At 26.7% G+C, this 25,034-nt stretch overlaps 1 protein-coding gene across 2 annotated transcripts in view; it reads right to left on the reverse strand.

The window, feature by feature from the left end:
* Positions 1-25,034, reverse strand: part of LOC136077659 (uncharacterized) — a 54,253-nt gene that overhangs the window by 6,378 nt on the left and 22,841 nt on the right. For both annotated transcript variants that reach the window (XM_065791903.1, XM_065791904.1), the window contains exons 3-4: positions 21,548-22,480; positions 21,334-21,407 (exon numbers count right to left, since the gene is read on the reverse strand). In XM_065791903.1, the coding sequence (XP_065647975.1) occupies positions 21,342-21,407; positions 21,548-22,480 (999 nt within the window). In that variant the 3' untranslated portion in view covers positions 21,334-21,341. The remainder of the gene's footprint in view (positions 1-21,333; positions 21,408-21,547; positions 22,481-25,034) is intronic.

Below are 25,034 nucleotides of genomic sequence, written 5' to 3' on the forward strand. Positions count from 1 at the left end.
ATTCTTTATACCAGAAATGAGAGCACATATGTTGCAATGCATTCAGGTCAACAAAGTTTCTTCTTTCCCTCAATTGTTAGCAGATTGCAAAAGATGCATTTAAAAGGATATCTGTATAGAACTTTTTTGCAATTGTAGAATGCCATGGAATCCTGCGGAAAATAAACTAAAAGAGAAACAAATGGCTCAGTGTAATCGCTGCCAACAGTGGTTCCACAGAATGTGTGAAAACATTCCAGATTTTGTCTTTTCTAAAAAGAATCGTAGAACACCATGGTATTGTTATTGCTGTGGACAAGCAGTTTGATAAATAATTAATTATATATTATAGTAAATATCTTAACAATGATAATTTAAAATCATAGCGTTTTTTCATATGGTTTTACATATCAGGCTAATATAAAGTGGGGTATGTTTTTCTTTTAATAATAATCATTCCCCATCCTGCATTTCGACTGAAATTTTGAGGTGTTTTTCTTTTTTATGTTTAAGAATAGAGTTTTGTAACATTTAATTTTTAACTAATTGTTTCAAAAGGTAAGATATTTTAATTTCAGTCAACAATAATAGTATTTCTAAGTATTGGTAATTAAATATTTATTAGCAATAAATTTGCTTTACTTTATTAACCATGCAGATAATCAGCTTTAAGTTTTTTATTTGTGTATGTTATATGCATAAATAATTCATTTTCTATTTGCATCAGTGAAAATATTTGGATATGTTAATTTTATAGGTATGTTAATTTTATAAGTATGTTATCATGCTCTTTAGCCTTCATCTTCAGTCTTGTTTAAAACAAACAAAAAAATCATTATTTATTACTATTATAGAAACTTTGATTAAAAACCTTTTAAATATTTATTAACCTAATTAAATATTTATAAATATTATAAATTATATAAAAAATTATAATATTTATAAATATTATAATATTAATCTAATTAAATATTTATTACTATTATAGTTAGAAACTTTGGTTAAAAAACCTTGGAAGATTTAGAGATGTTTATTGTTTTTACTGTTTGTTTTTTATAATTTTTCTATTAATTTATTTAGTTCTTCCATTCCACTGATTTGTTAAAGTTTTCTTACTGTGGAAACATGATTTTAATTTAGTAAATTTTGATGATTTCAAACTTACTTTGTTAATCATAAGCCAACAGTTTAGGAAAAGAACTTAAATTCGACACAAGGTAATACTTTTGTTTTTTTCAAACATTAAAAAACTAGTTAATGCTATTCGTCACATAATATGAATAGCTGATTCATATTAGGCTGGGTGAATAAAATCAGCAATTGCTCCTTTTACTCAGTAAAAAGAGCAATTGTACTCAGTACTCAGTTTTACTCAGCTTTACTAATAAAAACTTCAGCAGTTTTCTTTATATTTTTATTCACATAAAGTTAAGCAATTTATTTTAATAGCTGTACTTTTGTCTTCTATTATACGATTTGTACTTTTGATGACTGTACTTATGGCTTCCATTATATGATAGAAGCCATAGATTTAACTCACACTATACGTTTGATTGAACTGTTGATATACAAGAATTTCTGAATTTTTTCATTATTCTTCAACAATTTTGCTTTAGTTTTTATTCACGTAAAGCTGAGCAATAACTGAGTAAAACCAATTGCTCATTTTTATTCACCCAGCCTATTGAATATAAAAATTTTTGTTATACTCATAGTAAATGATTTGGTTTTTATGGCCTAATTTCCAGAGTAAGGTTACTAGTTTTTTTTTAACAAAGATTGAAAAAAAAATTCTCTCGTATATCAACAGTACAATCAAACGTATAAGTGTGAGTTAAATCTCTAACATGTTCTATTTTTCTAATGAAAGCTTTTTGCTATTTTATATGTTGCAATATAAAGCAGATATCTAAAGTACAAATCATGTAATAGATGTCAAAAGTACATCTATTAAAGTACAGCTACTGAAAATACAAATAATGTAATAAAAGCCAAAAGTACAGCCATCAAAAGTACAAATATTGTAATAGAAGTCAAAAGTACACCGATTAAAAATACAAACAATATAATAGAAGCCAAAAGTTCAGCTATTAAAGTAGAGATATCAAAGGAGCAAATCATACAATAGAAGTCAAAAATACAAGGCGAGTTGTATATCTGATATCTGTTATATCGTTATTGAAAGAAATAACTTGTCGCTATTTTTTATATTAGATAACTAACATATCAAAAGAACTAATCGTGCAATAGAAGTCAAAAGTACAGCGCGAGTTCATATGTAAGTTATATGGAAAAGAGTGGATCTTTTACATATGACTTGTCGCTGTTTTATATATAGTGATATCTAACAGATATCAACAATAAAAATCATGCGATAGAAATCGAGAATACAACACGAGTTATATCCATGTCATCTATTTTATATCTCTAATCATCTATTTTATCTCCAGAAAAAAATATCTATTTTAGAAGTCAAAAGTACACAACCTATAATTACGGCAACCGTTTATAATTAGAAATCGAGGCGTACTTTTGACTTCTATTATATATTGCTTACCACATTTATATTGTTTAAAAATATTATATATTATTTTAGAGAGTTGCAAGCAAGTTTGTAAGTACCACGAATAATGTTTATCTTTCTTTATAGAAATAAGATTAAGATTTGTGTAAATAGACATATTATGATAATATAATAGTACTTTAAATATATTGAGTATATTATCTGCAAACAATTAACTGATGCAAGGTCAAATTGTCAAAAACCAAGCATGCATACATGGGATACTACAGTGTCCCACAAAGAAATGCAGGTTTGAAAGTCAAAGAATTCCCAATTTTCTTTATTAAAAAAGAAAAAATAGGGGGGTCGGTGGTGGGGGAGATAAGTTTCTGAAACTTTTTTTAGGCTCCAAAACTTTTAACTTTAGATATAATAAGGTCCTTAAGACTTAAGGAAATTATGAACTACATTAAGGAACAAAAACAGGATATTTATAGAAACTTTTCAATGTTTAATCTGGAGTACCACAGTGATATTGGGAATAAGCCTCTGGGTCCAGTTTTCAAAGTAATACGATCTAAAGCAATGTTTAAATAAAATAATATGCTTTAAAATGCATATAGTTATATATATATATAACTCCTGATAGTTAACTATATGTATAACTAGTTATACATATAATTTATTATAAAAACTTATTTTTTAAGGTTATGCTTGAACAAATTAGTGCCAATTAATTCAAATTCAAGATTTAGTTAAAGTTCAAATTAAAGTTCTTATTTGTTCATTGTTATTGTTAGTTTTATATTTATTTGTTCAAATTTGTTAAGTAGTACTATTTCTTACTACAGTAAGAATGTTTATCATTGTTGAATCTGATTTTATTAGTAACTTAATTTTATTTTCAACATATTTTGACAACACACTTTACATTTTAAATGATGACAGCTTTACTTTTCTATTGGTGTTAAATTTATTACGTTTCAATAACTCAGATCGAATCTTAACTGAATTATTGTAAGTTTTGTTAGGTTTTGTTGCATATCAAATGGTGTTGTAAATAAAATAAAAATAATATATATATATATATATATATATATATATATATATATTATATATATATATATATATATATATATATATATATATATATATATATATATATATATATATATATATACAGTGCTTCCAGAAGCACTGTATATATCAGCGCACTCATATTTTTTTACCTAAGGGAACTTTAAATGAGTGTAATTCGAAAACAATAAAAGGCTGAGTGATCATTTTTTTTTAACTTATTCATAAAATAAAGCAGAAATACTAATTGTCAAATATATAAAGTATATTTCTTTATTATTAATTGAACTTAATTAGAATACAACAAGAGTGTTAAAAACAATATTAAAAAAGTGTGCAAAAGTATTAGCGCACTTACAGTTTTTCAAAGATGGTAAGAAAGTTTAATATTTTATGTGACCACCTTTGTTTTTAAGGCATGCTAAGACTCTGCGCGGCATAGAATCTATAAGTTTTCTGATTTATTCTTGTGGCACGTTATTCCACAATTCTCACATCTGCGTTTTGAGCTACACCAAGTTAGTGGGCTTGCTTTTTTGTAATTTGCAGTCCATCCAACTCCAAAGATTCTCAATAGGATTTAAACCTGGTGAGCGAGCGGCCCAAGGCATTAGATTAAACCATTTTTTTCCATGTATTGCTTTATTGAGCGTGCTGTTTGGCAAAGAGCGTTATCTTGTTGAAATTGCCAGGTAGAGTTTGCCTTGAATACGTCCATTGATGGCTTTAAATAACCTTCTCATATCTCTCTATATCGATGTTGATTAAGGCTATCAGTGTAAAGATGCGCCAGTCCATTGCTAGATCCAGCAATGCTGCCCCAAATGCTAATTGAACCTCCTCCTCTTTGAACTCTTGACATGATAAAACGAAGATTATATTTTTCGTTTTTGTATCTCCTCACGACAACCCTTTTCTTGCGATTAATAAGTTCAAAATTTGACTTGTTCGAGAAAATTATCTTTCTCCATTGCTCTACAGTCCATGCAGCTCTCTCTTTGCACCATTTTCTTCGCTTGAGACGGTCTTTGATACTTAATAGTGGCTTCTTTGTTGCAAGGTATGAATTGAGATGTTTTTTCTTCATAAGCTTGCTAATTGTTGATCGGCTTACTTGATGTGCACCCAACGCTGTATTCAGGTCTGAGGCAATTTCGGCTATGCTTTTGTTTGGGTTGCGTCTAGCGAGCATAATTGCTTTATTTTCGTCCCTTTCTGACTTTTTTTGGGACGACCAGAGCGACTTTTGTCTTTGACTGTTCCAAACTCATTATAGTTTTTGAGCGTTGTTCTAACGCTGCATGCGCTGATTTCAAGGAGACGTCCGATTTCTTGATTGCTAAAACCACTTTTGTTTAGGCCAACAACTTGCCACTTTGTTTCAATTGTTATGCTCCTTAAACCTATACTTTTGTTGTTGCAATTTTAAAGTACTAACTAATTTATGTATTTCAAATGATATTTCCACCACTTCAATTTATTCTTCTTACGTTTTTTATTGACTATTATTAATCAGCAGAGAGTTTTTAACAAAAATTAACCAAGAAAGTTTTTCTCAAAGGAATTAAACGAGTGTGCTAATACATTTTTAACGAGTGCGCTAATACTTTTGCACACTTAATTTCAGACATTTTTCCGAGTAATCATTAAACTTCTAATTAACTCATAAAAAAAACAAGCAGGTTGACAATATTTGACATTATAATTAATTTTAATTGGTTTTACCTTACATTTAAAAAAAAAACTAGTTCAAAATTAAAATTACTCTGCAATTTATACTGATTTGAAGTTGTCTATAATAAAAAAATTACGATTGCGCGAAAGTGCACGAAATTACATATATATATATATATATATATATATATATATATATATATATATATATATATATATATATATATATATATATATATATATATATATATATATATATATATATATATATATACATATTTTGTTGTAAAATTGATACAAAATTTCACTTTTAAATGAATACCATTAACATTGTGATGATAATAGCATTAGGAAACTATTATTTATGTATTATTTTTATACTATAAATAAATAGTTTTTTAATTCATTTTATAAAATAAAGACTGATAACTGATAATTAATGGAAATAAATACAAATTATAAAAATCATGTAAACTTTATTTATTAATTCTAAATACTATATTAATGTTAGTCTACAAAGTTAAAATCTATTTAAAGCATTGTTATTAGTTCTTTTGCGATTCGCACGTCCACTTTTGTCTCTCAAAGTTAAAAAATAGGCGGTCAAAGCTTGCTCAATAGGTAGGTTCTCAGCATAACAATGCTTTTTTCTTACACTTTTTAAAGAGAAATATGGCAAATTAATTACTTATTTTACCTAAATCATAGGGTCATCTATGCATAATGATGTCAGATGATGACCCGGTTTATTGAACACTATCACCCTTTATCAAACTAAGTCAATTTTTTTCCATCTCCCATTGAAAATGATGTTAGTTTTTGTTATTATATTATGATGGTATATCTGAATTGTTAATATAATATAAAAAATTATAATATATATATATTTAATATATATATATATATATATATATATATATATATATATATATATATATATATATATATATATATATATATATATATATACATATATATATATATATATATATATATATATATATATATATATATATATATATATATATATATATATATATATATATATATATATATATATATATATATATATATATATATATATATATTAAAATCACGTTCAACAATGATAAATATTCTTACTGTAGTAAGAAATAGTACCAATTAACAAATTTGAACAAATAAATATAAAATTAGCAAAAACAATGAACAAATAAGAACTTTAATTTGAACTTTAACTAAATCTTGAATTTGAATTAATTGGTACTAATTTGTTCAAGCATAACCTTAAAAAATAAGTTTTTATGATAAATTATATGTATAACTAGTTATACATATAGTTAACTATCAGGAGTTATATGTATAACTATATGCATTTTAAAGCATATTATTTTATTTAAACATTACTTTAGTTCATATTACTTTGAAAACTGGACCCAGAGGCTTGTTCCCAATAACACTGTGGTACTCCAGATTAAACATTGAAAAGTTTCTATAAATATCCTGTTTTTGTTCCTCAATGTTGTTCATAATTCCCTTAAGTCTTAAGGACCTTATTATATTTAAAGTTAAAAGTTTTGGAGCCTAAAAAAAGTTACAGAAACCTATTTTTCCTCCCCCCACCCCCAACCACCACTACCCCTATTTTTTCTTTTTTAATAAAGAAAATTAGAAATTCTTTGACTTTCAAGCCTGCATTTCTTTGTGGGACACTGTAGTGTACCATGTATGCATGCTTGGTTTTTGACAACACTTGAACTTGCATCAGTTAATTGTTTGCAGATAATATACTCAAGAACTGTATTCAAACATCATGAACATGTTAGAGAATATTCGTATGATATTTGAACATCATAAATTTAATAATAGCTAGTATTGTGATGTGTTATATAAATAATACCATAATAGATTATGATATAAAAATAAGATAGTATATGAAGACAATGATCAAAGAATAACTTTACTTATAGAAATTTAGATGTTTGTTTATTAGTTTCAGAATATTATATTATGTGTGACGAAAAAGTAAAGATACTTTTGCATCCTGTGTCTATTGCACCCAATGTCTGCATCATTGTAAAGTAAGTTTTTACATTTTTTTGTTTTTGTTTTTTTGTTTAACTACTTACCCTAATTGATCACTTTTTTTCAGGATTCTCTTCATGGGTTCAAGCTCATTACCCATAATATGGCTTCAGTTACCCATTATACATTAGTAATTGTAAGTTATAAATTAGGAAAAAATTATTTGTGAAATACTGTAATCATTAATGACTTCAACCTGGCTAATAATTAATATTGCTCGACTTTTGTTCCTCTCTCTAATAATTAAAATTGCTCGACTTTTGTTCCTTATTAAAGTTGCTCTCTTTCTCTTTTCTCTCTCTTTTCTCTCTCTCTCTCTCTCTCTCTCTCTCTCTCTCTCTCTCTCTCTCTCTCTCTCTCTCTCTCTCTCTCTCTATATATATATATATATATATATATATATATATATATATATATATATATATATATATATATATATATATATATATATATATATATATATATATGTATATATATATTTTTTTTAGAAAATGTTTGAAGAAAGTTAGAAGATACTAAAAACCTTGGTATTATGCAAGCCGAAGCGATTTAATTAAATCAATCGACAAAAAACGGCGTGTAAATCGCAAAAGAAAAAATAATATTTTTAATATTCATTTTGGATGTATTTATTAATAGCATTTATTTTAAAATAAATTCATTTTGCAGCACTTTTTTGAATTTTATAAAATTTCGTCATAATAGTTTATGGTAAATCCCACATAGGTTAAGTGGAAAACATCACATGTAAAAGATCAAAAATGCTACATTTTTTTAATACCAAATGGGATAAAGTAGCAAATACCAGATTAAGTTAAGCCTCTGATAGCTTTAATGATTAATTATAAATTACTATTTAAGTAATTTTTAATTTAAAAGAATTTTAAAAATTATCATAGAAGCATTCGGACTTTCGTTTGTCTAGTATTGGCTACCTTTATACCATTTGGATTAAAATATGTGGCATTTAATATCTATAACATTTAGTATTTTCCACCTATATCCCATGTAGGATTTAACATATAAAACCCATGTGGGATTTAACATACAAAACCCACATAGGACAAAACAATAATCCCCATATGGGTTACATATGGTAAAAACCCACACGTATCCCATATGGGATTTACCATATGGAATCCATGTGGGATTTACCATGTGAAACCCATATGCGACAAAATAATAATCCCCACATGGGTTACATATGGAAAAAATCCACACGTATCCCATGTGCGCTTTTTCACTGGGAAAGTACTAAAACATACAAAGTATTAAAACATAAAAAGTACTCTTTTTTTCTATTATGTTTACGTATGTAAAAAGATGACAAAAAGTAAAAAAAGTCTTATGGTTAAATGTTCGTTATCAATTTAATAAACATAAAAAAATAAAATGCAAAAACTAGTGAGATTTTTTTTTATTAGTTATGCTATATTACAATACTTAAAAGTTATATTATAATGTCATAATATAGTATAAGATATTGAAACTATAATATGATATTATATATTATACAATATTGTAGCAACGGGACAGCAGGGCCCGCAGCCGCGGGAGGGCCCAGAGTTATAAGGAGCCCAAGCCAAAATTTTCAAACTTTTTTTTTTAATTTTTCATTCTTAAAAATAATATGTATGTATATAAACATAGCAACATTTGCAATTTTCGCTACTATTATATACCTAAGAACTAAAAACTCTTCAGACAATTTTTTTTAGCTTTAATAAAAATTTTGACTAATACGTCGGATAGTGAGCTTTTTATTTTTTTATATCTAAAAAATTAAAACCAGCTAATCATAAATACACAATTTAGTTAAGCGGTAAGTATAATGTTGTTAGGCTTAAAGACATAGTACAATAGTGAAGCTATTGTATTAAAACAATAAGTTGCTATAAAAAAAAGAGACGGACGTCGAGGTGGCACTGTAGTTATCTTTATTTCTGATATATTTATCTCTCATAAAGTTAATTAGTTCAATAAAATTTTTCTCAAACAAGTTTTGGTATCTGCAAAAGTTAACAATAAACACATACTTATCTAGATTATAAATTGACCAAATGATGCTAAGTTAATATAAAAAACGCTGAATCCTTCAAATTAGCTTATAGCTTAATTAGAAAGCCCTATCATGCTGCTTCATTGTCGGTAGTTTTAACATATCACATTTCCTACGTCCAGACACCCTATGGTTGCTCAAACATATATTGGACGTTACAGCAATGATGATTACGATTCAATATCACACTTTATTGCATCACTATTATTATATACCTAAGAACTACACTAAACTGAAATGTTTTATTTCTCCATAAAACCACGGATCAAATGTTAAATTTATTAATTTCTAACAACTGTACTGATTGCAAATATTTTATCCCCAAAGTTAATAAAACAAAGAAATATGTGGAGTAACCCAAGGATCATACTGTGTATGATCCTTGGGTTACTCCACTTATTAAAAAACCTAATCCAAGCAAAAAAAACTACTTTGTATTTCAACTGCTCAACTAAATGAAGGAATAATAAACTTAAAATAAACTGCTATCTTCTTAATTGTTCGGTAAAATGTTCAAAGCAAAAAGAGCACATAAAAATAAAGTAATATTAATATCCCTGTGAATAATTACTATCGTTAAAAAAGATGTACTAACCTGAATCAACTTGTAATGACAACTTGGGTTTTTCTGTTTCAGTCATTATTAACTTACTAATCTAAACCCCTATAGATATATTTTCTATTTATAAAAATCTTTCATAAACTCTTTAATTCTGGAATACTATTCATTCTCTACAAATTATCAAATTTAAGTTCGGTCTATTAAAAACGGAAGATAAGTTACATGCTGAAAATTATCAACCTATTTCACTTAACTTTGTTGCCTGCAAAATAGTCCGAATACTTGTTAAGGACAAAATCTTTGAGCACATTAACGATAATAAAATACCCTCTGAAAATTAACATGGCTTTCTTCACCATTAGTTATGCGTGACTAATCTAATAGAGACTTTTGATATTATTTCATTTTCTATAGTATTTAACCAGTTTATTGATGCAATATCAATTTCGCCAAAGCCTTGAATCTCAAAACAGATTTAGGTTAAAATTAGGATATTTCGGAATAAATGGGAAACAAAATAAAAAGGTATAATAAATCAATTCCTAAAATGCTCTACAAAAATGCGTAGTTTAGGAATCATTATTTAATGTAACGCCAAGTGGAGCATACATTTTCGAACGGTTGTCTCAAAGTCCTTACAAGTTCTTGGTATGCAAAAAGTCATTCGCTTTCATTGATGTAAAAATAGTTCTCAAGCCATAAAAATTGTTTAATAGACCACACCATAAAAATACAGTGCCAATTCAGGCTTCCCATTTAAAAACTGATAAAACCTTAGTTAAATCTATTCAACGCAAAGCAAAAAAATGGACTTTCAGCTTAAGACATCTTTAATACTGCTAAAGACTTAGAAGATTGGATCCAGGCCCGTAGCAACCGGAAGGGAGGGGGGCAGCAGGGGTATTTGCCTCCCGCCCCTCCCCTCCCCTACAATAATTTTTCTAATAAATAATTTTGAAAAAGTTGACTAAAAAAATGACCAAGAAAAAAAGGTACTTAAAACTATTTCGGGGCTCCTTAATCCAGCACTGCCTCTCCAATATAATTTTTGTTGTTACGGCCCTAGGATTTACCATCATTGACTAAGTGATTTGGTTGGGGCGATAAGCATAGGGTTGCGAGAAATTGTTTGCACTTTTTTACCGCATTTTAGGCATTGCAAGTTACCGCATATTTGCATTTTATCTGTGTCCACAATAACATATCATGATATACATATATTTGACATTACCCATTAGCGTAGTAACTGAAAAAAAATCCTTAAGCACATTAAAACATATTTAAGGACAACAATGGCATAAATCATTTTGTCTGCTTTAGACGTAAAGCTACTAAAGAAGAAATAGCAGCTCAATTAAATTTAAAAGGTCTTAGAGACCAATTTGCAGCCATAAAGACAAGAAAAAAACCTTAATTAGATTTTTTACTTACTAGGCTTGCATAGTGTACCATACTAGTTTTTATCTTATTAATCAAAGTTGTATTTAAAAATAAGGTTTTTGTTTTCATGAATTAATTTTGTTAAAAAAAGGGAAAAGAGGGCGAGAATAAAATTTTGCGGGAGGACTGTTTTTGTCGCTACTGATATTACACCTTTTATTATATTTTTATTTAAAACTATATTTTTTACAAATTATAAATAAAACAGAAAACAGCATACATGTTGATCAAAACTCAAATTGGATATCATTGTTTTAAATACATATGCAGGAGACAAATGCCCTTAAAACAATTTTTTTTGTGTGTGAAAAATGTTATGCAGCAAGCAAAATTATTTTTAATAAACATATTCTCAGCAGGTGTCAACAAGCTCGTTAGTCTAGCCGGATTTGCTCTCACTAGTCCGGCCGGATTGGTCTCACTGATCAAGCCGGATTAAGTTAAGTACTAGTAGTCATGATACAGGCGAACATTTGCTCACCGAGAAAAAATGAGGCTAAAACAAAGCTCAAAAAAGTAAAGTAAAAAAGCAAGTAAAGAAAAAAAAACAAGATAAAAGAACAATTAGATGATGTTGCAGGGGGATCAATCTTGTGCATTATGTCAAATGCGTCGTGAAGCGGAAATAGGATTTTACTTACTTTTCTAAAAAAAAAGTTTAATTTTAATATTTTTTAACCGAAACAAGTTATCATTAGTTAATAAAGAAATATTTATTTCAAATTTTTGTTAATTTGCCTTTTAAGTGCGGGATTTTCAGGGGTAAAAAACCCGGGTTTTTACTAAATCTCGATATTATAACATACGATAATTTCCGAATTTCCTTAACTTCTTTGCATGCTATCAACTTTTATTTAATGGTTTTTCTCCAAGACATATTTTCACAAGTAAAAATGTATTTGCACGTGCTTTATTTTATTTTATAGTCCACGTTTTATCACTTTATGCTGGTCACACTGTGAGTTTTAAAAGTTTGCCTTTTTTTTAATAAAAATTTGTGGAAAAAAAAAAAAATTGTTTCTAACTAAATATATAACATCATAAACCATCAAAGTAAATATCTCTTGTGAGTATAATATGTTTTATATATTAAGTTGCTATTATTATTTTTAAATAAAATATGAATATTCATATCGTATATCTGTGTGTGTGTGTGTGTGCGTGTTTGTGTGTGTGTGTGTGTGTGTGTGTGTGTGTGTGTGTGTGTGTGTGTGTGTGTGTGTGTGTGTGTGTGTGAGTGTGTATTCGAAAACACTCACACATACATGCGCACACATACAACAATAACAACTAATATTTAAAAGATTGGAAAAAGATCCTAAAATATAGATTAGGAAATATAAGGAGGAACAGCAATTAATAAAAATATCTGTTTAAAAAGGGTAATCAACTTATCAAGCAGAGTGAGCGTAAACTAAAAGAAGGGACTACTTTACACTTATGGATCCAATATAAGCCAGTATGCATAGATTTATATATCTCCCTATATATATATATATATATATATATATATATATATATACATATATATATATATATATATATATATATATATATATATATATATATATATATATATACATATATATATATATATATATATATATATATATATATATATATATATATATATATTTAAACAACTTTAAAAAGAATTCTACACAATAGAGTGCTTAATGTTCTTAAAAGAACAGAGCAATTATATATTAGTAGAAAATCACTTAACAAAAATTTTTTCCATTTAACACTGTGTTTCATCAACAAAGATTCATCAGAAATGGATGATCAAATTAATAAAACTTCAATTTATACCATTTTTGGTATAAATTGAAACACAGTGTTAAATGGAAAAAATTTTTGTTAAGTGATTTTCTACTAATATATATATATATATATATATATATATATATATATATATATATATATATATATATATATATATATATATATATATATATATATATATATATATGTATATATATATATATATATATATATATATATATATATACTCAAAATTCATGGGAAATGCAATAAGTCTAAAAACATCATTTTGAGATAATTAACAGTTTAATATAGACACACACACACAAGTTATTTTTACTATGTTTCACAAAAACAACTCTAATTTTGAAATTTTTGTTAGTGTTGTTTATGCTTTAATGTATTTTTTTGTTATTTATAGTGTACCACAAAGAGCACCTAAATCAGAATAAATAAGTTATTTCGAGACTTACTCATTAACATGAACAGCACGACTACAAAAGCGTATACAGATTTTCAATCAGAAATCTGAACATCTATTTGCAATCATCACTAATAACATTTAAAAAAACCATACCTATTTCACCACCTATGTCATAACCTTACCTATGTCACAATCTGTACAATCTGTATTTTAAGTATCATCCAATAGGTTCTTTTTCTGAGAGTGCAATTAAAGCCAGAAACAAAGAAAGCAAAACTGCACGAGTTAGTCATGCACCCTTAACTTTTTTGGCAGAAAACGCTAGGAATATAGTTAATTATTTGTTTGTAACTTTTGATATGTACCTTTATTGATTGTTTTTTTTGAATGTTATGCTATTTTTAGTAGTTTAGATTATTTTTGTTAGACTATTTTTGTTAATTTTTTTTTTATTTTGGTAAGAAAATCTCAATATAGTTATATAATATCATTAGTTTGTAATAATAATTCAAAGTTTTGTTGTTTTTTTTTTTTTAAAAATGTTTAAGAAATAATTTATTAAACTTTAACTAATCTAGAATCTAATTAACTAATCTAGAAAGATCTATATCATGAACTAAAATGTTATACTGATAAGCTGTTCTGCGTTGAATTTTTAAAAGATTAAAATTAAAAATTACAAATTTACAAACTTACAAACAAAATTAAAAACATCTATTAGAACATTGAGAAACTTTGAAAGAAACTGAAAAACAAAAAATCAGATGATAGCAGATTTGTTTATAACTTTAATAAGTTTATATTTGATATAGTTGAAAAATTTTTCAAACTTTTTTTTAAATTCTATAAAAAATCGGCGCCTTCTGTTTTTTGAATAAAAATATCCGGACATATGTAATTTTCCGGGTTAGTCAGAAAATAGTCCGGATGAACCGAAAAAATACAGCAAGCTGTTTTTTTATAAAAAACGGACATTTTTCTTTTAAACATAGAAATATAAACAAAAGTTCGATGTCTTGTGAAAAACCACCTCAATAAGTTGAATGCTTCCTTATTTATAAGCCTATTTCCTCATTTTGTATTAGAGCGACGCTAGTGCAGGTATGAGGTCAATGTCGATGACCCTAAAGACCTGTGACCTTGGCACGAGGCAAATAAATCTAACTTTTAGATATTTGTAATAAAAATCCAATGTAAAAGTTTTTTTAACCAGATCGAGACGGTATTGCCCAAATTTAGTACATAAGTTAAATTTTTAAAACATTTTTTTTTTCTTTCATTTTTTTTTAAATTTGTTGTTAAAAATTATATTTACATTAAAAGTTTGTTTAAATTTTTGTAAATAAAAAAAATTGTAGTATTTAATTGTTTTTACTTAGCTATCAAGGTTTTATAAATTTTTTTAAGCTTTTATCATAATTACAAGGTTATTTCTAACTCGAATTTTTCTGACAATCGATTCATTCGTTTCTATTCTTCTAAAACTCACTAACTGAAGAGCCGTGGTAGCGGTATATGATGCTCTTTAGTAAGTTTAGCCAGTCATCAGCGGATTTTGGTATGTGGCCTCCATAGATTTATCCAGAAGAATATAAACCACAATTTCAAATAATTCGTTACGCGCTGAACTTAAGTTAAAAAAACTTAAATACCAGTTCAATATTTTTGTTTTTATTTTAATTGTTTAGCATCATTTTAACGTTTGGCAATAAAAAATATGACTTTTGGTACTCTACAAGTTATAAAAATAATGTTAAACTGAATTTTAATTTGGTGTTACTTATTTACCTAAGTGGTAAATTGAACTGATGTGGTAAATTAAAGTGTCTGGTGTTATGACTTCGTTACTCATGATCGCTACATTTTAAACGACTTCAGCGGTTATATTTTTTCTGGGTTAACAAACTTTATGTACTTTTTTGATATTTAAATGGATAAATGCTGGTGTCTGCAAAACCGTATATGCAAGTTTACTTTTTTAAATATGTTTAGCTTTCTAATGGTTACCCCAAAAGTTTTTGTCAGTTTTTAGTTTTTATAATTTTGTTTTGAAAGTTATGCTTTACAAAGTTGTTGGTAAAAATTTAGCGTAAAGTTACCGTTTTTTACCACTTTTCCATTTGTTTTTATTTTGGGTTGCCTTATTAAACCGGTTTTAATCGCTGTCTGTCGATTTTGCTTAATTGTCATAAAAAAACGATTAATTTTTTTATTCATTTATTTATTTATTTATTTATTCGTCCTTTGAGATAAGCTTTACAATGTTTTACAACATAACAATATAAAGTTTTGAAAAATTCCGACTGGTGCTGGCAGAAGACATGGTCTTATCATCCAGCCCCGTTTTTACAAATTTAGATGTAATTTTGTATATAATACACTCGCATAAACCTTTTGTTTTTTTTTTGTTTATATTTTTTTTATTTTTTATTACTTTTTTTTTTTTTATTATTAATTTAAGTTATAAAAAATGCAATGTTTTGAGTGGCGCAGTGTTTAGAGCATTTTCTTTAGAATCAAGAGACCCGAGTTGCTTTATTTTCAACGTCGCACTATGGTTTCTGTGACCCAATTTTTAGCAAAAAATATAATTTTTTCTAAGATTAAAAATTGTTTTTTTTTTTTTTTTTTTTTAGTTTACAATTATTAATCGTAATATAACAATATAACAATACATAAACTTGGTATCTGAAAGAAGATCCTAAAGATCTTGTCGCCAGAACCATATAAAATATATCAAACGTGTATATATAATATAATAAAAATACAATTGATTTAATAACTATTAACAATGTAGAATATTTTTTATGTGACATTTTGAAGTAAATTCTTCAAAGTATAAATAAATATAGCCAATTACAAAATTATTATTTTTTTTTATACTATGCATTCAAAATAAGAGTTTTTTATCTCAGGTCAAGACAGGGTCGACGACAGCAGGGTGCAGGGGACTCTGGGCTCTCCTCACTTTTCTTCTTAAGCTCTTTTTTTTTAATTTTAATATATAGAGGATTTTTTTTAGAAATTGACAATTGCATCCCTTTACTTTGAAACTCGTGTTGTTGGCTCTGGTTTAGTAAGCGTATGGTGACCAGTCAGATACGTTACTTTTTTATTAAAAATTACTTTTATTTGCTGTAAAGTGAATTATTTTTATACAAGTATGAACTTTTTTAAAATGTGTAGTTAAATTGAAATATGACACTTTTATATTATTTATATAAAAGCAAATTTATAACATCTTCATCCATAGATTTATATTTCTTATTAAAATTAAGTCTACATAATTCTACAAAATATTTTTTGCAGGATTAAATTTAGTTGTTTAGAAATATTTTCCAACTTTTTAAACCTGCCCATAGTTACCCCCATATATGCATTTATTTATTTCCCCCATCTATTTATATATTTATTTTCGTTGTTTCGTTTTAAACACGAGGATTTATTTAATGTGTGGCTAGATGAGAAAGATAAAAAAAAAACAAGATAAAGTTAAATGTATATGCTCACGTCATTCAAATAGTTAGAAATAATTGAACTGAAGTTAGCAACGAATTTGCCATTTGCGCAGTTTTTTTGATTGAAAAACGGCAAAGTATCAGAAAGATTTAAAAGTAACAGCTCAGATTGAGGGGAGAAATTACATTTTTTAACAGTGCGATTCTATCAACCTCTTTTATTCAGTCAGTTTCATCAAGAATTTCTTGACAATCAGGTTTATTACCAAACAAACTAAACGAGAATAAATGATAAAGCATCAACAATATGTAACGATAAATTGCACAAAACATTTCTGATATTGCTAGCAGCAGGTATGGCTGTACGTTAGCAAAAAAAAAACGCGATTTGGCGTTGTTTATTAAAGCATCGAACGGTAGTTCACCTTATTCCACCTAAATTTTAAAAAAAAACTTTATTTTTGAAAAAAAACAACCCGTTCTCTAAACAGCCAAAGAAAAATTAAAATTAATTCTTGGATTCTAGTTTAAGTAAACAACAATATCAAATTAATAGACAAAAAATTATTATCAGAAATTTTAAATATGTACCCACGTTACAAAGATATTGGGTAATTTATATTGGCTAGGAGACCAAATGGTATCTCGATTTTCAATATCGTTACGCTAGTAACATTCAAAAGTTTGTTAGAAAATACAATTCAGACGTATTGTACTATAAAAAGAAGAAAAAATTTTCCCTAAATACAATCACTGTATACTAATGACAATAGTGCAGAGATAATATTTAGCTTAAGTTTTTGATGGCAGTTTCTGTTGTTAACCAAAAATTTAATACTGCTGAAAGTGATTCTAATTCAAATTTATTTGCGACAACTGTTATCCCTCCATTTCAACTCGTAAGATGATACAATCTTATTGATAGTAATATAAATTTTGCATTTTTTTGTAGGAAACTTCCAAATCGACGTGTGTTTCTTAATAATGTTTGTCAAAAAGTTTATAAAATCTTCTGAAATAACCAATTTTATTCAAAAAAAGGTGAAAAAAATATATATATATATATATATATATATATATATATATATATATAAATTAGTAAAAAACACTTATCTAACTTTTATCTTTGACTTGAAGTTTCACCATTGCTGGATCATCAGGAAGAGTAATTTATTATTGCTCTGTTCTTTAAGAACATTGAGCACTCTATTTGTAAAATACACTAACATAATTTACATATATATATATATATATATATATATATATATATATATATATATATATATATATATATATATATATATTATATATATATATATATGGCATTGCAAATGGAGAAAGTATTTTTTTAACGGCAAAAACCTAAAAAATAGAAAAAAAGAAATAAAGAAAAATTATATAAAATGGTTTAGAATAGAAGATTTGCAAAAAACTTATGAAGTGAAAACAATGAAAATTTTAAAGAATATGAATTGAAGAACAATATTAAATTAACAGAACAACTAAAAGTAAAGTTAAAAGAAAAAATGTTCTTAAGATTTTTAAAAATAAAAAACATTATTAAGTTATTAAAAGAAAGCAAAGAAAGTTATTAAAAGAAAGCAAAGAGTTTTAATATTTTATGTTGTTTGAATTGTTTATATTGTCGTGTAATTTTGTGTATTGTTTATATTGTTGCGTATTTCTATTTTTGTTTATACTGTCATGTAATCTTGTGCATCGTTTAGTTGTGCTTTTTTTTTTTTTTTTTTTTTTTTTTTGTGGTTTTGTTGCTAATTATTTTTATTATTGTTGCGTTTTACATTTGCTGCTATTATTCAAATGATTTCATTTTTTTTTCTCTCTCGTCATAATATTTAAATATATCCTTTTGTTTTCTTCTTTATTTTCTATTACCCTTCTAATCGTTAAACGTTGTGTTATCTCATTCATTCATTATCTCTCAACTCAGCTCATTTACTTTTTTCTTTTTTGTTATTAGTCGGGCTTTTTTTAATAGTTATTATTCTCCTTTTTATTATTATTATTTTTTGGTCACTATCTATATTATTACTGTTTGTTGCTTTTTTATTTTTTTGCTTTATTTGTTTATTTTATTAAGGTGTCTCTCCAATGACTAGTTTTAAACTATACGAGTGACACCGAACCTAATTTTGTAAATTATAAATAAATCTGTAATTTTGTTCAATATTTTCGTTAAATAAATAGATATAAAAAAAAAAATCTTACGTAAATTGTGTAAAACTTTATACACAACAAGGGTTCCTATCAAGTGAACTTGATATTGAATATAAGTTGCACATTCTAACACCGTTATCTTTACGCCAATTTTCTAACTCGACTTCTAACTTTCTCTCTTGTGTCCTTCATCTTTTTAAAATCACTTACCCTTGGTCTGCAAATAGGTTATGATGCTATTTAGTAAGCTGAACTCGTCTTCGTGGGTCTTGGTATGTAGTCTCTATATGGCAGTTATTCGGAAGAGGATAAACCACATGGAGGTTAAGCGCAAGGAAATAAAGTATATATTAAATAAAATAGTATGTTAGATGTATTTTTTTTTTTTATGTAGTGCCCAGTCTTTTTAAAAAAGCTCTCTTAATTATTATTCTTGTTATCTGATCTATATTTAAATTATTTAAAATGTTTTGACAAAGTTATCTGTAAACTAGAAATTTTGAGGTTAAATTGTTAAACTATTGTTTAGTTATTTATTTGAATTTATATATATTGATTAATTTTGATTGTAACTTTTAAAATGAAATACTACTATTGAAAGTTTTTCTCAGATTCATGCCTTGGTTTCGGTTTCAACCTAGCCTTGAATTTTTAATGTACCTACATCTGAATCTCCAAGTGCTATGCTGAACAATTGGACAGATGTTTTCAAAATTCCCTGGAAAAGCTGCAAACTGAATACATGGGTTTACTCCACAAAAATGCTCCTCTTTTGCCACAAAAAACACGAAAGTAAATTCATAAGTGTCATTTGTGATGATATACTTTTATACTTGATTATAAAAAATCTATAAAAATCCATAGCTTTTTCATATTACCTGCAATGTATTCTTTAACTTTATCTACTTCTAACCTACACTTTTTTCAATATCACTACATCCTGATTATCTGCAACTGCATGGTCTACATGCTCGGTCTACATACAATTTTTCAACATTACTTTCTTTTCTTTTTTTTACTGTAAATAATGATTTATTAATCTGATCTAACTATTATTTAGATGTATTGCAAAAATGAATCCTGAAAAAGGAAATTAAATTGTAAAAAAGCAGTATGTCGGACCTCACCCATAAGTTTTGAGTTTTGTAAACGAACTAGCGCTATTTGAGTGGACAGAGCATCAATAGACATCAATAGATCAAAAGACGTTTTGTTTATGTTTATTATAACTATTATAATATAATATATATAATAACTTTTATAATATAGTATAATTTGTCATAATAAAATATTATTTGTTGTTATAAATATTATATAACATATAAAATATATTATATATAGTAGCTACTATAATTTAATATAGTTTTGTTTATATTTATTGTGACTATTATTGCCTGATGTGTATTATATTATAATTTTTAATCATTTTAAATACGAGTAGTTTCTTAATAGTCGAAATACATTTTTATAAAAACATATAAATTCTATTCATTTATTTTTGACTTTCGCATAAATTCTGTAAAATGAGTTAAGTAACTGAATTAACGGAGTTTTTCCATTAATTTGAATGGAAAAAATGAGATACGGATAACGTAAATTTTACGGAGAAAGTGCTGTCTTTTTGCTGGCTGACATTCTCCGTTAATTTGTACGGAAAAAATGAAACACGGAAATCGTGAATTTTACGGAGAAAGTTCTGTATCATTTTTACGGACTTTTTTTCCGTTGATTTTTAGGGAAAATAGAAATTACGGAAACTGATAATTTTTACGGAGAAAGTCACTTTGCTGCTAGACATTCTCCGTTGAATCTACGGCAAATTTTTTAACAGTGTAGTGGGCTAGAGGCCTCCCCCAAAAATCTGTCATTAGGGCCCTACTTTCTTGAAAATTTTCCACTAAGTATTACTTAAGAAAAAAAAACTCCTTAGATTTCAAAAAGTGTCCTAAATTTGAAAATAAGACCCCTAAAATTGCTGCCCAACCCTCCCTCTTATCGGGGGAGGAGGTTTAGGAGGCTCTAGGCACGACACTGTAGTTACTATATACTTTTACTTTATTGGTTTATTTTTATTTTACTTAATCTTTCAGATTAAATTTTTATAATAAAAAATAGTATTTTTAAACAATTAAATCTAAAAAAAATATTTACTTGGTGAGTTATTTATTTTCCTTTGGCTCGATTGTAGTTGCACTATCACAAGGGGATACTGATCGTTTCTTAAGCTAGAAAATTATTGTTGCTTTTACTTTTTTTTACTATAAATCAAAGCTAAAAAGATTGTCATATTCATATAGTTCATACTCTCTAAGGTAGTTATTATTTTTTTTTTTTTTTAGTTGACAATGTTTATTAAAAAAAATACCTTATCCTTATGTCCAATGTATGTCAAAACTCCTATATTAATAATACCAAGAGCCCCAATAAGTACACACACAACAATAATCACAATATCTGCGTCTGACAAGCCATCATTGCTATCTTCTTCATTTAGTGGTGTTGGTTCCTTATTTAGTAACGTTGGTTCTAAGTATAAAGCGTAAGAAAATGAACTGATATTAGCTACATATTCACTTGATTTAATAATTATTTTCATGTTTCCACTCTTTACCCTATTTTCTATGTTATTCAACACAGAATCTACATTACTTGAGGAAACAACTAGATCGAAATTAACGATAGTACTTCCTTTTAATGTTTTACATGATTGAAATTGATTATTTGTAAAGTTTAACTCGTTTTGGCAAGCTTTACAAACCATATAGTTATCATTGGGATCATATACTTTTGGAAAACTAAAGTTACAATGAACAATTAAAGAATTGGAATTTAAATTTGATTCAGCCGAATTTACAAATGAAGTTGCTGTTGGATTTATAGTACGTTTATCATACGATGTAACAGAAACAATTGTAAGATCAGGAATTTTTGTTTTACGAATTTGGGTTGCTGTAAATTTATCATTTACCGAAAATTCATTGAGTGTTTCACCAAATTTTGAAGCTTCTTTAAATGTTAAAGATTTAGTTTTATACGTCATTGTTGTTGCGTTAGAAGTAACAAATAGCATTTCCAGTAGAGATTTTTCAATTGTTGTATATTCATCGGTAGCTGAAGATTCATCCAGTAGAGATTTTGCAATTATTGTATATTTATCGGTAGCTGAAGATTCATCCAGTAGAGATTTTTCAATTGTTGTATATTCATCGGTAGCTGAAGATTCATCCAGTAGAGATTTTTCAATTGATGTATGTTCATCGGTAGCTGAAGATTTATCAGGTATTACAATTGACATGTTCTAAAAATTGTTAGACAAAACTAAATTTAAATGTTTGATTACATATTATTTTAAACACTAACTAGGGAGTTTAGTCACGTGATATTTTGTTGCGGAAAAAAATATAACGCTTGTTTTTGAAAAACTTCGTCTCAAAAATACAAAAAAAGATTTTAGGTAAGTGCCGAAGAAGTAAAACCCACCCATCAAAATCAATAATACATATATATATATATATATATTGTTTTTTTTTTTCAGAAAAGAATGCAGAACATTTATTTATGTGAAGACGACATTTTTCTTTTGATTTAAAAAAGTTGTTCATTTATTAATGATTCAATTTTGTGTAAATACCAGTAAATTTAGATAATTCATCGGTCTTCACATGAAAATAGGTTTTGCAACTATTTATTATGTAGGTTATATATAAGTTTTTTTGTGAGTAAATAGGGTGGCTTTTTTGTTTTTTGTTATATATATATATATATATATATATATATATATATATATATATATATATATATATATATATATATATATAAATACATACATTATGTATATGTATATATATATATATATATATAAATATATATATATATATATATATATTATATATATATATATATATATACATGCATACATTATATATATATACATACTTTATATATATATATATATATATATATATATATATATATATATATATATATATATATATATATATATATATATATATATATATATACATACATTATATATATACAGTATAGTTTCCACATCTGAAAAAAAAGTTGTATATTTGTTTAGATAAAATGCTTAATAAAGAAATTTATGATTGGTATTTAGCGTTAAAAGATACCTCCTGCAATGGTGTTTATTGTAAGTTTTGTTTAGATTTTAGTACAGCGGAGAAAATAGAATTAGCCTCACCTTTATTTTTTGTTTTAATTTAACAAAAATGGCAGTGAAGCAATTATCAAATCTACTTTATTTCTTATTATCCTCTGCTACAACTAAAAAGTTTATAAATTGGTATGTTTGATAAATTACAAACGGAAAAAAAATTAAAAGTATTCAATTTGTGGAAAAAATAGAATTAGTCTCATTTACGTTATATACAAGAAAATACAAAAAATGTTTTGTTTTTTTGCTCATTTAACATTTAGTATTGCTTCCTGATTTTTCAATGACTTCAAATATGCGACTTGACAAATATTAGTCACAAGATTTTGAATAGTTTCTATAGGTATTTCATTCCAAGCTTGTTTGATACGAGTTTTCAGCTCCAAGGTGGATTCGAATTGCTTACCATTTTCATAAACTTTTCTAGAAAGTATTCCCCATAGATTTTCAATTAGATTAAGATCTGGACTAGATGCGGGCCATTCCATTACGTGAAAATTTTTTTCTCTAAACCAAGCTTTTGTATGTTTTGAATAATATATAGCAGCATTATCTTGTTGAAAAGTGAAATTTTCACCCATCAATTCCTTACCATGTTCAAGCAAACTTATTTCTAATAAGTCAATGTAGTCATGTGAATTGATATTTGTTGAAATTCTTGCAAGTGGGAGTTTTCCAGCAAAGGTAAAAGCCCCCCAAACCATAACAGTTTCCCCACCAAAGTTACAACCTATCCGAGTTTCTTTCTCTTTTCGAAGGTCGTGCCAGTAATATTGATAGCCATCAGGACCATCTAGATTGAACTTTTTTTCATCACTGAAGAGAACTTGATGCCACTCGTCCTGCCAAGACATGTGTTCTTTTGCAAATTGTAATCTACCTTCTTTATAACGAGCAGTAAGTTTTGTTTTGGTTTACGCTCTTTCCAAACTGTGATTGGATCTTCATGAAAGTTGGTTAAGACACGTTAAACAGATACAGGTAATTGTAAATCAGCACGAATTTGAAATGCAGTCATGTGCTGAGCAGCGGCACGACATACAATAACTGATTTGGTACGATTTTCAATTTTACGTTTGCCACCACTTCCCTTATAAGTTCCATAATTAACGCCAATTTTGAAGTAATTATTAACCACTTTTGATGATCTTCTAATTTTCTTTGCAATTTCCCAATTAGATAAGCTTGTATCTTTGTATGCTTTAATTACTGCTAATTCTTCATTCGTTAAACGCTAACCACGTTCCATTTCAAATTAAGGTATTCAAAACTAAATGCTAAAAAGCTTTATGAGCACTGATTTCACAGTTTTTGTTTAATTTGCAAATAATAATACAAAATTAAGTCACAAATACGTATTACTAGATCAAAATATACGAGTAAACTGAAAATAACTATTGATGAGGCTAATTCTATTTTTTACATTTTATGGTTTTATCAAATGCAATTTAATTATGCTATATCATAATCTAAAATGTCGTTGTTTATAACTATAATTATATGTGTGTGGATACAAAAGATGCACCGCACAAACTTCCTTACTAATTTACAAACCATTGGATCAGTACATGGTGAGGCTAATTCTATTTTCTCCACTGTATTAATCTGATCTGCTGCGAAAAATCATTATCCATAAAGATAACTAGAATACTAACCATGAGCAAGATCTCGT

The sequence above is a fragment of the Hydra vulgaris genome, chromosome 03 (genome assembly GCF_038396675.1).
Source record: "Hydra vulgaris chromosome 03, alternate assembly HydraT2T_AEP".
NCBI classification, from domain to species: Eukaryota; Metazoa; Cnidaria; class Hydrozoa; order Anthoathecata; family Hydridae; genus Hydra; species Hydra vulgaris.